We start from the raw sequence: 16,029 nt of genomic DNA on the forward strand, positions 1-16,029 counted from the left end.
TATGTTCATTATTTTGAGTTTTCCTTGTTAATATTATTATGTCATTTAATTTTAGTATGTACCTATAACTGTATGTCCTGATCCAAATAATGTTTACTACAAACTTTTGATGCGATTCATTTTTTTCCCTTACCTTGTTTAAAATAAAAACACCTCAATCTAGTTGAACGTACAATGCTTCCTACTGAAATAGCAAACCAACAAAAAATTTAAGCTGGCGGATTTACAGAACGTGCGAGCCAGAAAAAAAAACTGCGGTCGCCGGTCTGCGAGTGTTGAGTTTTCCAACGCTAGTCGCCATTTCTGATTTCGATCATAAAAATGGCGGATGGAGGCGTCGATATAGATTTGTACGCTGATGATATTGAATCGGACTTTAATAGACAAGTAATAATATTCATAATAATTATATTATATGTTGTTTAATATTTGTGTGTTGTTTCATATTTATAATGTTCATCAAACTTGATCGTGTACTTATTGCACATTGTATGATTACAGGATGAATTTGGCGGAGAGAATGTCGACTTGTACGACGACGTAATTTCTGCACCAACGTTAAAATCCGAAACTGGAGATGGAGGTCCAAACTCTGGTCAACAGCATCCTCCGGAGGACACAAACGGGAACTCATCATACCACAGCAACGCTTCAGGCCATGGGCATCATAGCCGCCGCTTTCAGCTTTACGTCGGCAATCTAACATGGGTTCGTACCTAACAGTTTGTCTTTGTTTTAAGTTGTATGTATATACGGTTTTAATATGTTAATAGTATTTACTTAATGTGTAATTAAGGACTGCCAAAAATATATTTTTATATTTACTAGCTAGTTTGTTATATTTCAATAATTGGTCAATTTGATATTATTCTTAGTTACTTGGCAATTGAGAATTTAGTGGAATACGATTTTTGACAAAATGGGATTTCTCATAATATATTTTGGCAGTCTACCTACCTGGGTGTCAAATGAAAAAGCTTAAATTTTATATAGTAATAACACAGTGATAAGGTATTAGTAGTCAACTACATATTGAGAAGATCAAGATATATTATAAACGGATAGTAAATTGTTAAGTCTCAACAGCATACATTAATCGGAAATAAATATGTTCTTTCAATAAATCTTATGTATTTTGCAGTTCTGTCTTCAAATTATTACATTGATGTGAATCTTGACACTATGAATCCTGAAATTATTGTAAAACATGTATTAATAGTAAAATTTTATTGCAATTCAAGTCGTGAAACTGGTTGCATATAATATTTGTATTACATATATAATTGGTGTAATATTATCATTCTTTCTGGCTTTTTAATGCAGTAGTCCATATTCTATTTGTTCATAGTTTTGATGTTAGACTAAATATTTTTATCTGTATTGTTGCTCTAGTGTACACATTGATGACTTACCATAAAAATGCTATTTAAAATAGCCCTCGAACTGGGAAGTTAGTTTACTCCAGCTATAGAATCACCCTTACACTAGAGTTATTAGAATAAAATAAGATTACAGTTTCTATTTGAGGCTTTAATAATCTGAAGTGCTGATATCTCTTCAATTTTTTTTTAATTTTGTAAACAAGATAGATATTTCATTTAAAATACAAATCAATGCTAAGTTATGTTATACCATTCTATTAATTCACAACTGATTGATCAGGACTATATGATTTAGTTAATAAGGTCTAAAAGATTAAGTGTGTGCTTTGTTTATTATCTTTTTCTTAAGCACTTTATTAGATTTTTCTAGTTCAGTCTTGATTATTGTATTATGCATAAAAGAAATGTGAAAAAAAATGTAAGAGATGTTACAACTGATTGTTCTTAAAATTTACTTACTCAATAATAGTTGACTACCATTACAGAGAGAGGCATTTTCATTTGATAACACTTATATAAGTGACATATGGAGATAAGTTTTGGTGCTAATATTTGCACATAGTGTTAGAAGCATCAAAATTTTCAGTTTTAATTTGATAAGGCACCTTACAAAGAAAAAAGTTATATAGAAGTAAATGTATTGCTTTATTTTTTAAGGTTGGTGGAGAAAAGTTAATGAAAAGATAGAGTAATTATGGATGTATGTGGACTATTAACAGGACAGTGTGAAATATAATGTTTCAGTAAGAACTTCTATATTATGACTTACCTTAAAAAATAGTCATATTCTCTTATAGCAACATATATGGACTTATTACATATTTAAGTGCAAATTATGGAGAACCATTTATTACTGGCTTCAACTATTAATGCTGATTTTCTATTATTCCCCTTGCATCTTGTGTGTGAAATATTATAATAGTACAGTTATAAGGCTTTATAACAACTGAAAACCTGATCTAATATTCATTTATTGTATGGATAAAACTAATATCTAGCTAGTTATGAATGGTGTAACCTAAAATGGATTTGAATGTAAGCCTTTTTTATACAATGTGTGTGTGTGGAAGCAACATAATAATGTGCTTTATCTTGCTGTATTGTTCATAATAATTCATATAAACTCTATACAGGGCTTTGAACTATGTTTTACTACTTTCACACAAATGTCTTAAATATGAAATTGGCAATACAAAAGTGGAATTGCCACCATTGTCACAATTATGGTGAAGTCCCCAACATTTTCTCAGCTGTGCTTAGCTACTTCCTGTGATATGACATCTTTATGGTTATGAAAAATAGTACAACCATTGTTAGTTACTAGAAAAGTTGATAACAGTTGCATGCATCAGCATGTATTTTAAAGGTTGCTAAATTAGAGTAATTTGGTTACAACATCCTCTGGCATTAAAGTTGAAATCATTCTTCATTAAAATAGGTATATGTGTATATGTTATCTATTTCAAAGACCTTGGGTGTGATTATGAAGAGCAGTTCTGTTAACGACACTCTCTAGTGTTAAATAGTGAAATAATTGTTTCATTATCTACAATGTGAACAGTAATTTCATTGAATAGAACCTCATCCAAAACTAACAAATGCATTCAATATTGGATTTGGTATTTTATGTAAGGGATGAGACGAGCAGGATGTTAAGCTGATGGTTATCAATATGTCCTGCCCATTACAATGCAGTGCTGCTCAGGATCATTGAAAAATCCAAAAATTCTGAGTGGCACTACAATTGCGCTTGTCTTCTTGATTAATGGGATATTAAGTCTCATTTGCCCACAATTTAACCAGCATCCTGTGCAAAGGAGCCTCCCACTGGTTCCAGCATATTCTGTTGAGTTGAGTGGCCTTAATTGTTACTTTGTGTCTGAATTGGATTATTAGATGGTAAAATATCTTTAGTGTTATTATCATTTAAAATAAAAGCCAAAATATGAGTTATTAAATATCAAAATCTCAAAAGTCTATATGCCAAAGTTACAGTAATAATTTTTTGTCAGCTATATATAGTTAGTTGTTTTTTATGTATTTTTGATAAAAATCTGTCATTGATTAACATTTTGTTACATATTGTAAGGTGCCGTATCATTTTAGAATAAAGAGCAAACATTTTAAAAGTTCAGTTAATGTTAACCAGTTACTTGTATAATAGCATAATATTTTATAAATTCTTTTATGACGGCATTAATTTGAATTCAAAATGGTGTCTACATGAAAATTGCAAACATTCTACTTATTTTAAAAGAAACCAGCTATTTAATTCTTGAATAATAGAGAATAGAATTAACAGTTTTTAAGAAGTATAAAATTGGATGATAAATGTATTCTTTTATTATTTTTGCTCATACTGTGATAGTTTAATATATTTAAATTTTTTGAGTCAAATGTCATTATGATGGTTTTAATGTTATTCTATGATTGACTTTTATTATTAAAAAGGTTAAGCTACAAATTGGGAGACATTTTATGCTTGATGTATTGTTTTTATTATCAAGTGTTACCAGTCCCAGTAAAGTACTTCCCCATCCTTAGAATTTATTATATTATATTTTTTGATTACTATATACCACAGTTTTCATCTAATTTGTAGTCCCCTTTTTTTGTACTGGACAATAATAGAATAATCACGTAATATTAAACTCTTCACAAATCATGCTTAAAATTATGGTTATAGTCACTAATATAATACCATAAGTACTGTTCATCCATTATCAATGAAAATGTAGGATATTTACGAATAATTCACAGTTATATACTATGAATACTTGTGTGTAAAACACATCCACACACACAAAGTCATGAAAGTTAATATTTTTGTGTGATAACTTTTTGACATTGTTCTCTTTATAAATGTGTGCAGTAACATTAACTGAACAGTAAATTTAAGATTATGCTGCAAACATAAGAAAAGAATCTTAGTTTTATTAAAGAGATATTTAGGATAACATCAGATTATGGACTGTTTAAGGCAGGCCACAGATCATTATTAGTTTTAGTATTCAAATGTAGAATAGTTAATAATAGCTTGAAATAACATTAGCAACACTTTAATTGGACCTTCATGATATTTATTTATATTATTATAATACATATTAATTTTATGTTAACTGTGTTACAAATTACATTGTTATCCATGAAACATTCCATAAATTATAATATCTCTTTATATCATATTAACTAAGAGATGTTACAGTTATTTTTAACTAATTTATTTGAGCTAAGAGTACTATTTTATTTTTGAGTTTTATATATGTTTGTGTGTGTGACGAATGAACTGATGTTTTAAAACATTCACTTGTGTAACTTTGTGTTGTAAGTATGCATCTACAAAATGAAGTTATATGTCCTTAAAGATTATTCATCAAAATTAAACAAAAATATTTTGTTTTATATTTAAACATGTTAATAGTTTATATATTATGTTTGTTTTCCAAATATTATCAGCTTTTTTCGAAGTTGGGTAAGTGAAAAGCTACATTTGCTTAGTGATGTGACATTTCACTTATGAAAAGCATGGGTGTAACTATTTATACTTTAATGAATATTGGTTGTTGAGAGATAAGGTTTTGACAATATTAATAAGTGAATTGTTTATATATTTCACAATTTATAAATGTCAATTACTTATGCGGTGACTAGTAAAATAAATACACAATCTAATTCATGTTTATCATAGTTATAAATACTAACATTTCTTTTTTATCAGGTTTTTTTGAGGTAAGGTAATTTGTGTTATTATAAATTTTCTGTCTATACTATTGTTTCCGAAATTATATGTTGGCGCTCTTTGTATTATAATTAATTTCAAACAATATTTTAGTTTGTCCAATATATTTATCGAATAAATATAATTGTTATATTTAGATTAATATGTTTATAACAACAAACTGAATCCATATTATTCTATTAAGTTTAGGGTTTATATTTCAGTATGTATGCTCTTGACGATAGATACCATTGTTCTGAATGTTGTGAGAGAATACTATTACTGGATTTATGCACCAATATGCAGTAGTAATTGACGAGATGAAATTCCCCTATCACAATATCATATTTAAGTCCAGTATTGACGAACATAAAATTACTACCGTAATTTAATTGCAAAGTTGTTATTTTATGCCCCCTTCCAGCCTACCGATACTCTCTAAGAAAAAAGCGATTGTATGAAATGTGCAGTCATTGACAGCTTGAGAGTTGATGGCTATAATATTGTAAAAACGGATATAGCCGAAATCCACTACGTTTAAAGAAACCGTTCGCTTTCAAACTTAGCCAGAATATACTTCGTCGCGATAATAATGTAATTACTATTTCAAACTTACGTCAAATCATTGCACGTTTCATACAAAATTTTATTTTTTTCTTAGGTAGTCCCTTCTCTTATTACGTAGTAATTTGACTTACACCATCTTTGCCCCCTTCCAGTAGTTGAATATGTATACCGGAGATAACTTTACTCAAAACCAAGCCTGATATCAATGTACAAATGAGATCCATACTGCTATTTCTTTTTCATGGTTAAAATCTTCATACGCACACTGCATATGCACACCACATGTCACTTACTAAATCATACATATTAATATGTTTATATACTACTATAACAAATTAATTGAATACAAAACTAAATTATTGTAATACTTTATACGTAACGAATATATTCTTAGACACATACTAATTATAATTTTTTTGTTTTCAATGCTTTTATATTGTGTGATATAAAATTTGTCTGTAATTTAAATGTATTTCTTCGTTTTCGGAACACTCGAGGGGTACATTATTATAAAATAAAATACATCTGGCCTTACTGCCTATGTCCCTCAGGTCGAGTCTTATCATACTTTTATAAGTTCCAACGGAAACTTGTATGACATGGCGTCATTTTGTGTATCCGTAAATAACATCACACGGATCCTAAATTTTCTAGATCCCGCTCCCTTTGTTTTGAAGTCACGTATTTGTATATCTAGGAGTAATTAATCCATTATATTAAAAATGTACATATTTTTTAATGCGGAAAAATAATGAATATTATTATACCGATTATATAATACAAAAAAACTAATTCAATGTACAATAAATAAAGAGTCAACAAAATTTTATTGTGAAATAATGCGTTCGGCGTAATGTGCCATGAATATTCTTCAACTATAGGAGTAGGTCCAACAATAGGAGTTGGTGAGACATCAATGTTAGCGATGGGCGAATATTGCTAAATCTAATTGAAATAGGTAGTCTTTGGTAAAAGTTGATAACATTCTGTTAGTCGATTGTTCTCGAAATACGGCGTGCGGTGTCAACTTTTAACTATTAATTTGTTGCGCAGCGCATCTATTAGGCTATTCTCGTACGTGCCATTAAATAAGAACTTTATAAAAGGTCAATAATATACAAGGCCGTGCGCTGCGCCACAAATCAAAAGTTAAAAGTCCTTGCGCCCGTCGACTGCCTCGCAGTCGAATCAAATGTGCAATACCTCAATTTTCGATCGAGTCGATTTTTTTTGCCATAATTGCCCATCGCTAATAAATATATGTATTTAAGTTTCTCTTACAGTTATAGTTAAAGCTAAAAGGGATTATGGCACCCCTTTGTGTCATTGTTGAACCCCCTAATGTGTCACGTGATCTATGGATGGCTCAATTATCCTAATAGGGTCTCGGTGTTCACTGCCACTAGCCACTGACCGTAGACGAATTAGAACGTGCGATGATATTTTAAAGAAATCTGTTACAAGTAGATGCGAGATAACTTGTTAAATATACAATCATATTATGGAATCTGTGAATTTATTTATCGCTTAATAGTTCTTTGTTATGTGATAATACAGCAACCTGTTATTATTTACCTCTATCACCAAATGTGTATATATTATGTTTACATCGATAATTTCATTATCTATATTTATACATACCTATTGTATGCTTAGTTAGGGTCGCACAGTGACTTCAGTAAGTCCTCTTGTCAGCTCATAGTAAAAATCTGCATTCTTTTGTATGAATTAGCCTCGAAAATAATTGAGATTAGAGCATTGCACCTGAAATAAAGTCTCTATTGGTTCCATAAAAAATATGTACGTCTACGCTAAAAATATTGTAAAAATAAAATTACTAGGGACTGCAACGGCTTAGTACTAGAAGTTGTAGAAAACGTGAAACGTCGTTTAAAGTATATTTATTATTTTAGACTAAATATTGTTTTTCTCGGAATACCTTCGCGCAAATATAAAAATGAAAGTAAATTTAGATAAGACCATTTAGTTGTATTCACTCTTCCTGTGATAATTACGTTCCAACCGTTTAATGTTGTCTTATTTATAAACAAATATCATTGGAAACCAATGTGGATATCTTGAATAAAGCAATAATTACAAGCAATCTGTTTCCTTTAAACCCAAAGCCTTCTTGTATAAAAAAAGAAAAATTGTGGAATATGATTGATGATTGGATGAATGGGATTAGTATTTTTAGTTTATGATATTAAAAAATATGAAATAGAAGTTAATACACATAATAGTTCCGGGATAATTATGAGGTATGTGTTTACACAACAATGTTTGTATATCGTTTGAAGGCTTTTGCGCAATTTCGCTTTCCTTAGTTTTGGATACGATTCTTTCAGTGGGCGACCGATCAAGATATTGCTAACGCGATCGCTGACGTGGGCGTCACAGATTTCCAGGACGTTAAGTTCTTCGAGAACAGGGCTAATGGACAGTCGAAAGGATTCTGCGTTATATCTCTGGGATCTGACCAGGCCATGAGATTGGTTATGGAGCGTTTACCAAAAAAGGAGATTCATGGACAGCATCCAGTGGTGACGATGCCTAGCAAGCAGGTAAAGATAATTTGATACATGTAGTTGTTGTTTCTTAGATATTTTGGTAGATATCTATGAAATGAGTTAATAACATGAGAGGAAAACAATGCGCAGAAGTAAAACATATGGTCTCAATGGCGAGGACGGTAGCTATATGTGCAGAGATTAAGTCTATAGAGCGGTCGTTTGCAAAGTTTACAAATAGTTGTAACAATGTATAGACAATAAGGTACACAATAAGAACGTTTATTTTAGCTATCTAACGGAAGCGATCGCAAATTGAGAGACGTGCAGGCATAGGTTATGGCAGGTCCAAGCAGCAACTAAATTCATACAAATTAAACATTCTATATTTTTCTTTGTTATAACATACAAGTAGTAGTATTTATAAATTATTTATAGTTATTAAATGCTTTATTATTATATGACTGCTTGCTGACGTCACGCAGACATTAAAGTTGCTAAGTTCTGCTCCTGCATCATCAAGAAATTAAATTGTGGTTTTGACAAAATCATAAGTGGGCAAAACTACAAATGCATAAACACGAATAATATAAGATTTTTAAGTTATTTACTCTGCATTCGCGTGTTATACCTGCGTGTTGAGAATGGGACAGACGGCATCTTGATGACGTCAGTAATCCGATACTAAAAGTCACCAATCAATAGCAAAATTGACTAACTAACCATGGTCTTCTATTACGTCATGGAAACGTGTGTGACAAAGCGCCGTACCTGTCTGCAGTGCGCGGGGTTGTAGAAATGGAATTCTCAATTAAAGGAAAATAACACTAAGTAGTTTGAAGAAAAGTTTCAAAAATTGTTTTTTCCTAAAAGCATGTTAATGATGTGCCACTATGTGAATAAATACTATACAAGACAGTTTCCGGATACACTACACAACCCAGTGGCACGATGGAACAGCATTGGCGTGTTACGCAATTGCGCATTAGGTAGTGATGAATGATGTGGAAGTGTAATAGTAGTGCAGTGGCCAACCTTGTCTTGGCCAGGGACCATTTTGATTTCTTCACGATGTACAAGAAAAATAAACTGAATCGAACGAGATTTGACCTTGCATCTTCTGCACCAGTTCAGTAATCCTAGGACTAATATGATTACACAAAGCCATGCGAAAATCATCGCTTTATCGGTTCCTTACATTAATTTTAATTACTAACAACGCAGAAAACCCTTTCTCGCATAAATAGGTAGTAGAGACAATTAATAGGGCAATTTACCGAATTTTGAAACTTCTCAATGAATAATTACATTTAAATGCGTCCTTACCTTACAGTTCCTATCATTTTGAAATTCTATGACTATTACAAACCATATAATATGCTTACGTCGTAAGTATATTTTGTACGTACCTGTGCCTATATTTCTCATTGTCATACCGAAAGAATTTGTCATAGCATACTAAGTAACATGTGTACACAATTACCTATTTTATTGTAAAATCAAAATAGAACAAATGCCAATAGGTACTGATGCACTTCTTTGCACGTACAGCTAACTAAATAGAATCACTGATACCGTCAAGCTTAACAAATAACAGAAGAAAAGTAGTACAACAACGTCTGACCGGCTCAAGCGACTAGCAATCGAGAATACAATAACAATGTACATTATATTATTATATTCCCTTCCTACAGCGTCCCCAGCGCCTAAGGCCACTCCCACTCTCGCTCTTACAACGTGCAGCGTGCATGATGGTATTGCCCGCGAAATTTGAAATTGGTTCGCGGTCTGCGGACCACTGGTTGGGAACCACTGTAGTAGAGACTTAAGATGCGTACAGAATGGTGAAATGTATCATGCAATGAAAGAATTAGCCGTACACATTTCTGCAATGTATCATGACAGGTTTGTAACGAAATACACTTAACAATTTCTCATAGTTTGGATTTCACACATGACAATTCACAACGTTACGCCGCACAAAGGTCGAATGATACATTTTATGTTATGTTTCACTAGTCTGTACGCCCCTTTAAAGTAAAGCTAAAGCAATCCTACGGTAAAGATCTAATTTAAGTATAAAATTGTAATATTGGAGAAATTTTCTTATTCTGGAGAATAAACTGCATACATACAATCAATTGCGTTTTACTATAGAGCGTTAGGATTTTAGTAAAACACACTTAGGCTTTCCGATAAAGGACAAACATTTTAATGAATATTTCAGGCGTTGAACCAATTTGAGAGCCAGTCGAAGACACGGTCAACCCCACCGGGCTCCAACCCTGGGATGAGAGGACCTCATCCAGGTGGACCACCTGGACCACATCCTGGAGGTATATTTTTTTTTATAATAAAGCGTGTTAAACTGGACCCGAGTAAAATTGATATAATCAAAATTATTTAGGCCTGTGTTTCTGACGTAAAAGCAAACTTTTTACAAACTGACACCCAATCTCGCCTCTGTACCACGTAGAAACTACGTTTAGTAAGTTAAACTAAGGATAGATAGGTTATTGAAAACAGCCGCTACTAAATGTGCTGCTCATATGTGATAGCGCCGTTTAAATGAAGCAAACGAAATCAGGGATAAACGCCTATCTCAACAGAGGAAATTTATCTCGAGAACAATAATTTCAAAAGAAAGTTGCGGAGAGCTCAAAATAGTTCTATCTATTGCGTCATGTTGCAATGCAGCAATGAACGTAAGCGCATTAAAATTTGATTATAGATAGAAATTCTGCCACAGATCGCACCCATGCTGTAAGCCGTTAAGGAGTTCCATTGTTTATATTCAACTACGACAATTACTTGACCATAATGACGTTACGGTAGGTGACAAATATCCTAATAGCATAATATAATGAATATTTAGTTGACACATTTAACTATTTACAAGAGATACGGACTGACAGAAGAAAATGTTAACATGCACTACGTAAATAAATAAATTTGTAGGTACTTTGTTAATCGAAAAAAAGAGGGATAACACATAAAAAATATCAAAACTGTTTAAAGGGGATGGCAAGAATGGATCCAAATAATTTAAAAATTAAGGAAACATCGTACAAAAACGAGTTTATATTAATTATAAAGATAAGTTTGTACGATGTTTATATAAAAATTATTGAGGCGCTAAGATTTGGGAGTCAAAAGAAATAAATTTTTATAATTTATTAAAAAATCATTCAAATCAGGCATCTTGCACTAACGAAACGCTTTGCGCAATTGACATCTACATTTTTTTGACATGACAGCCCTTGTCATAATTCATTTGGATGTTCCGACTTCCGACGCCATCGTATTATCGATACCACCTACTCAAATCAGTAGCAATTCACAATAAGATTCAATAAGATTATCATCGTTTTTTGATGTTAAAATGAGTAGGTAACTTCTTTTATCTACACCGATGCTTAAAATTCTCTATTAAAGATTCTGAAAGAGCTTATTGCCAACATTAAAACACCCAATGTTCTAATAAGCATTACATCATCCAAACGAGTGTTGTAATGTTGTACTGAATTTCATAACAACACTCCTATTTTTTTTCAATCCCTTCATGCTCAAAGAGTTTGAACAGACAGCCACATTCTTATTGCACGATGCGTGGTATCTGTATGAATTTCAAAAAAAGAACATTTTCGTTTACGCGCGTTCCACACTACCAGAACGTCGCGCGCCGTAAATGAAGTAGTTTATTCGAATCCCCGCCATTTTTCTTCGATATTTTTATTGTTTTGTTTACAAAAAATGAGCGATTCATATTAAACTCTGCAAAAGAACATAATATTCAAGTGAATTTTTATTATTGCACTATACAAACTGTAAATAATTACTACTAAAATAAATATTTTTTTCATTAATACTTAGTTTATTTGTATATAATCAGTAATGGATGATATTAGGTTACTACTAGGACTAACTGTTTCAGAATCTTTTAGAGGATTCATATTATGGGTGTAGATCTTTATCTACACAGGACTTTTCTTGTATGCAACTGTTGATAATTAGTTATTAAAACACTCATGTGATACTATTATCACACTCGGCTTCGCCTCGTGAGATAAAGCCACATTCGTGTTTTAATACCGCTTATTACACAACAGTTGCATTAATAACTATAAAAGTATCGTCAGCGGTGGATTTACACTAGGGGCAGTTGGGGCAATTGCCCAGGGCGGCAAAATTTTAAAAGTGAAAAAAAATTTTTTAGTCTTGCTCAGTAATTAATTAATTATGTTAATTAACAATTTTTGGTTTAATTGATAATTCAAGAAATTCAATTGAAAAATAAAATATATAAAATATAAGTTTAAGTAAAATTCCAGTATTGGGGCGGACTTTTTTCCGGTGCCCAGGAGCGGCATTAAGTTTAAATCCTGCCCTGAGTATCGCTACTTGCTTGAAAAAAGAATGAATTGTGAATCCTCAATTATTAGCACTATTTACTAATTACCTTAAATATCCCATTGCTGGTCCACATATTATTAGAGGTGGGCTAAACTGTTATAATTTTTCAATGAATTATACTGTTGTGTTATATTTTTCTAACTGTTGTTGTAGTCTGTTATAATGTATATTAGATGTTATAAATTTTAATCGAAATTATTATCGCTGAAAGTTGTTGTTGTTGCGGTTTGAAGTTATTTAGTGTTATAATATAACATATTTGAAGAGGAATAATTACTTTAACACCAAGTACTAGGTAGATGGTATTTTTTTTGATGTGCTTTTTTTACCTGTGTACCTACACAAAACAATCTTAACGACTAATGAGTTCCAGAAACTATTAACTAAACGTATATTTATACTATTCACAAAACATTTATTTTTACACTAACACTGTCTATTTACAAAAAATAAAAATAACTCAAGAAGTATTTTATATTACACATATCCATTTAATTTACTATTCATACTATTGTTTTTACAAACATTTTACTTCAAATGATAATAATAATAATCAAAACACAACTAGCAGTTCGTCAATTTAAAAACTCACAAATAATGATTCTCATTGGAAATTTAATGAATGAAAGTGTTGTTTTATCCAAAATGTTATTTATCTTCGTCTCATCGCACGTAGAAATAGCTCTGTCTATAGCAAGAGTACTTACAATACTTTTCAATCTAAAACAACAGCGTTATAATTTTATATTTGTTCGTCTAACTTATCTATACTAAGCACTAATTACTAAAGCGAATTAGAAAAAGGGCCATCTGGTAAAAAACATTAAATTTTACAAAATTTAAATTTAATTAAAGAAACGCACCACTTTCCGCTCGTGTACATAGATGGCGCTGTAATTAAATTCAAATGAATTTTAATAGTACGGAAATAATTTACATAATTTTATTATAACAGTCTAGTTGCAAGTTTTATAATGTGTTATACTGTTGTAAAAATATATTGTTATATATATGTTGTGTTATAACGCCCACCTCTACATATTATATATATTATCTTTTACACAGAATAGATCTTTTAGCAGACAGTAATAAGGCATAGACATAAGATACGAATTATCGTTTAATTATTTTAGGTTATATTTTACTTTTAGGTATATCTTTTTTCTGCCACTTTTTTTCCACTCCGTTGAAAGAGCGACATCGCATGTCAATTTCATAATATGCAATTATGGGGTTGAATAGGTTATCGAATTTTTATTAATAAAAATATGGGTACATTTAATGTAAAGTAGTTCCTGTAGATAAGCCACAACCCGAGAGTTGAACAAAAAAAACCAAGATTTACGTATCATGCGGAATGCAGATGGTTGGCGTACTTTGTAGAACGCTGAGATGTTAAAATAGGAAACTGCCGTAAAATGTTGTATCCAGCAGTGATGGCCTCTGGTCGCCTTGATACGGAGATTTTATTAATATTGTTTGTTTAGAATTTTTTGGAGGAGGACCCAACGGCCCGGGTCCTAATGGACCGCGAATGATGATGCCGGGCCCCGGACCTCACCATCAGATGCGAGGCCCTCCGCCAGGGCCCCACGGGCACGGGCCGCCGCCGCATCACATGGGTCACCACCAGGGCCCACCGCCGCACCACATGTCGCAGCACCAGGGACCACCGCAGCACCAGGGTCCACCGCAACACAGACCACCCATGCCATATAATGATGTATGTGATTTTATGATGTATTTAATTTGAAAGACGAAATAATCATGTACAGCTGTAGTAAACAATGAATAACTCACGCCATTAAACATAAACGTTTTATGTTTCTTAAAAGAAACAGGTAAACCTAAAATATATTATAAACATTTTATTTCACATGAAACACGGTACATAATATTATGTATTTATTTCATTACGAGCATTTTTTAATAACAAGTAAGTACGTATGTATAGTCATTTCATCATCATTATTTCAGCCGGAAGACGTCCGCTGCCTCCCCCAAAGATCTCCATGACGATCGGTCCTGCTCTGCCCTCATCCAACCTACTCCGGCGATCTTGACCAGATCGTCGGTTCATCTTATGGGGGGGCTACCGACACTACGCCTTCCGGTACGTGGTCGCCATTCGAGGACCTTACTGCCCCAACGATCATCTGTCCGCCCAGCTATGTGCCCTGCCCATTGCCACTTCAGTTTCGCAATCACTTGGGCTATGTTGGTGACTTTGGTTCTCCTGCGGATCTCCTCATTTCTGATTCGATCTCGCAGGGAAACTCCGAACATAGCCCTCTTCATTGCCCTCTGAGCAACAGAGAGCTTCCTCATAAGGCCCATAGTTAGCGGTCATTTAGTATATTATAATTAAAGTAATTATTGGTAATTATTACTCCTCCACCAGATTTTAATTTGCTACAGCATATTTTTGTTAAAGTATATATAAGATATTTAATGGCGTGCATATAATTCGTTCTCTGACTATGCCAGACCTTGTTATAGATTGCATTAAAATGGGCGAATAGTTGTAAGTAAACCTGCGTCTTATGTCGCATTCCTTATCCCGGCCCATAATAAGTTTATCTCCGTGGTATCAGATGCAGCGTCCAGGCGGCCGCGGCGAGTGGGCCGGCCGTGGACCGCACATGGCGCCCGCGCCCGCGCCGCAGTACGGGCCGCCGCCGCACCAGATGCCGCCGCACCAGATGCCGCCGCAGCACGCGGTACGAACACACCATTTTAATAATAATATAATAATATAATAATATATCTATTTATTTTCTCCTCACAAAGATCTTAAAGCTAAAACAGTACAGTAGTGTTACATTTTTTTTAACAGATAGTATTTTGTGAGGAGCTGGTGTCTGAAGTAGGTTGACCCTGTATTACAGATCACCAGGACCTCACCCCCAGATATAAGGATCACAATGATTAAAATAGTACACATCCGTACTAGTAGTACCGTTACAATAGATCATAACAATAGATGACTTTAAATTTGTCAATTACTAGTAATAAAATGTATGTGTGTGTGTGTGTGCGGGCGGGCGTACTCTACTCTCAGTTACTATTAGTGTAGAAGGTTTTCAGTTGAGGTATAGTCTAATTTTGTAACCACTCTGTCAAGATACGCTTGCATTTAGTTCTGTTGAGGTGGTAAATTGACAGCTCTTTGTTTACCTTATTGTAAAGGTTATAACCTTCAACACAGAAGAATCTTTGGGAGAATCTAATATTAAACAATAATTTTTCACAGATTCTATCTTTTCGCCGTTGCGCTTTTTTTTTTCCGGATCGTAACTGGTAAGGCTATGTTTTCTTAAAACTGTATGCAGGATATAAAGCTGACGCACAGTTAGAACCTTTGATAGTTTATAGAGTTCTGTAGTGGGAGCGTAGATTGGTAATGAGTTACTTACTTTCAATATAGCTCTTTGGGCCC

General features: G+C 32.9%; 1 protein-coding gene across 2 annotated transcripts in view; it reads left to right on the forward strand.

The window, feature by feature from the left end:
- The first annotated feature begins 242 nt into the window (after positions 1-242).
- Positions 243-16,029, forward strand: part of LOC126970809 (cleavage and polyadenylation specificity factor subunit 6) — a 35,599-nt gene continuing 19,812 nt past the window's right edge. For both annotated transcript variants that reach the window (XM_050816930.1, XM_050816931.1), the window contains exons 1-6: positions 243-387; positions 502-708; positions 8,016-8,231; positions 10,405-10,513; positions 14,078-14,313; positions 15,185-15,310. In XM_050816930.1, the coding sequence (XP_050672887.1) occupies positions 322-387; positions 502-708; positions 8,016-8,231; positions 10,405-10,513; positions 14,078-14,313; positions 15,185-15,310 (960 nt within the window). In that variant the 5' untranslated portion in view covers positions 243-321. The remainder of the gene's footprint in view (positions 388-501; positions 709-8,015; positions 8,232-10,404; positions 10,514-14,077; positions 14,314-15,184; positions 15,311-16,029) is intronic.

Source organism: Leptidea sinapis, chromosome 22 (genome assembly GCF_905404315.1).
Source record: "Leptidea sinapis chromosome 22, ilLepSina1.1, whole genome shotgun sequence".
Taxonomy (NCBI): domain Eukaryota; kingdom Metazoa; phylum Arthropoda; class Insecta; order Lepidoptera; family Pieridae; genus Leptidea; species Leptidea sinapis.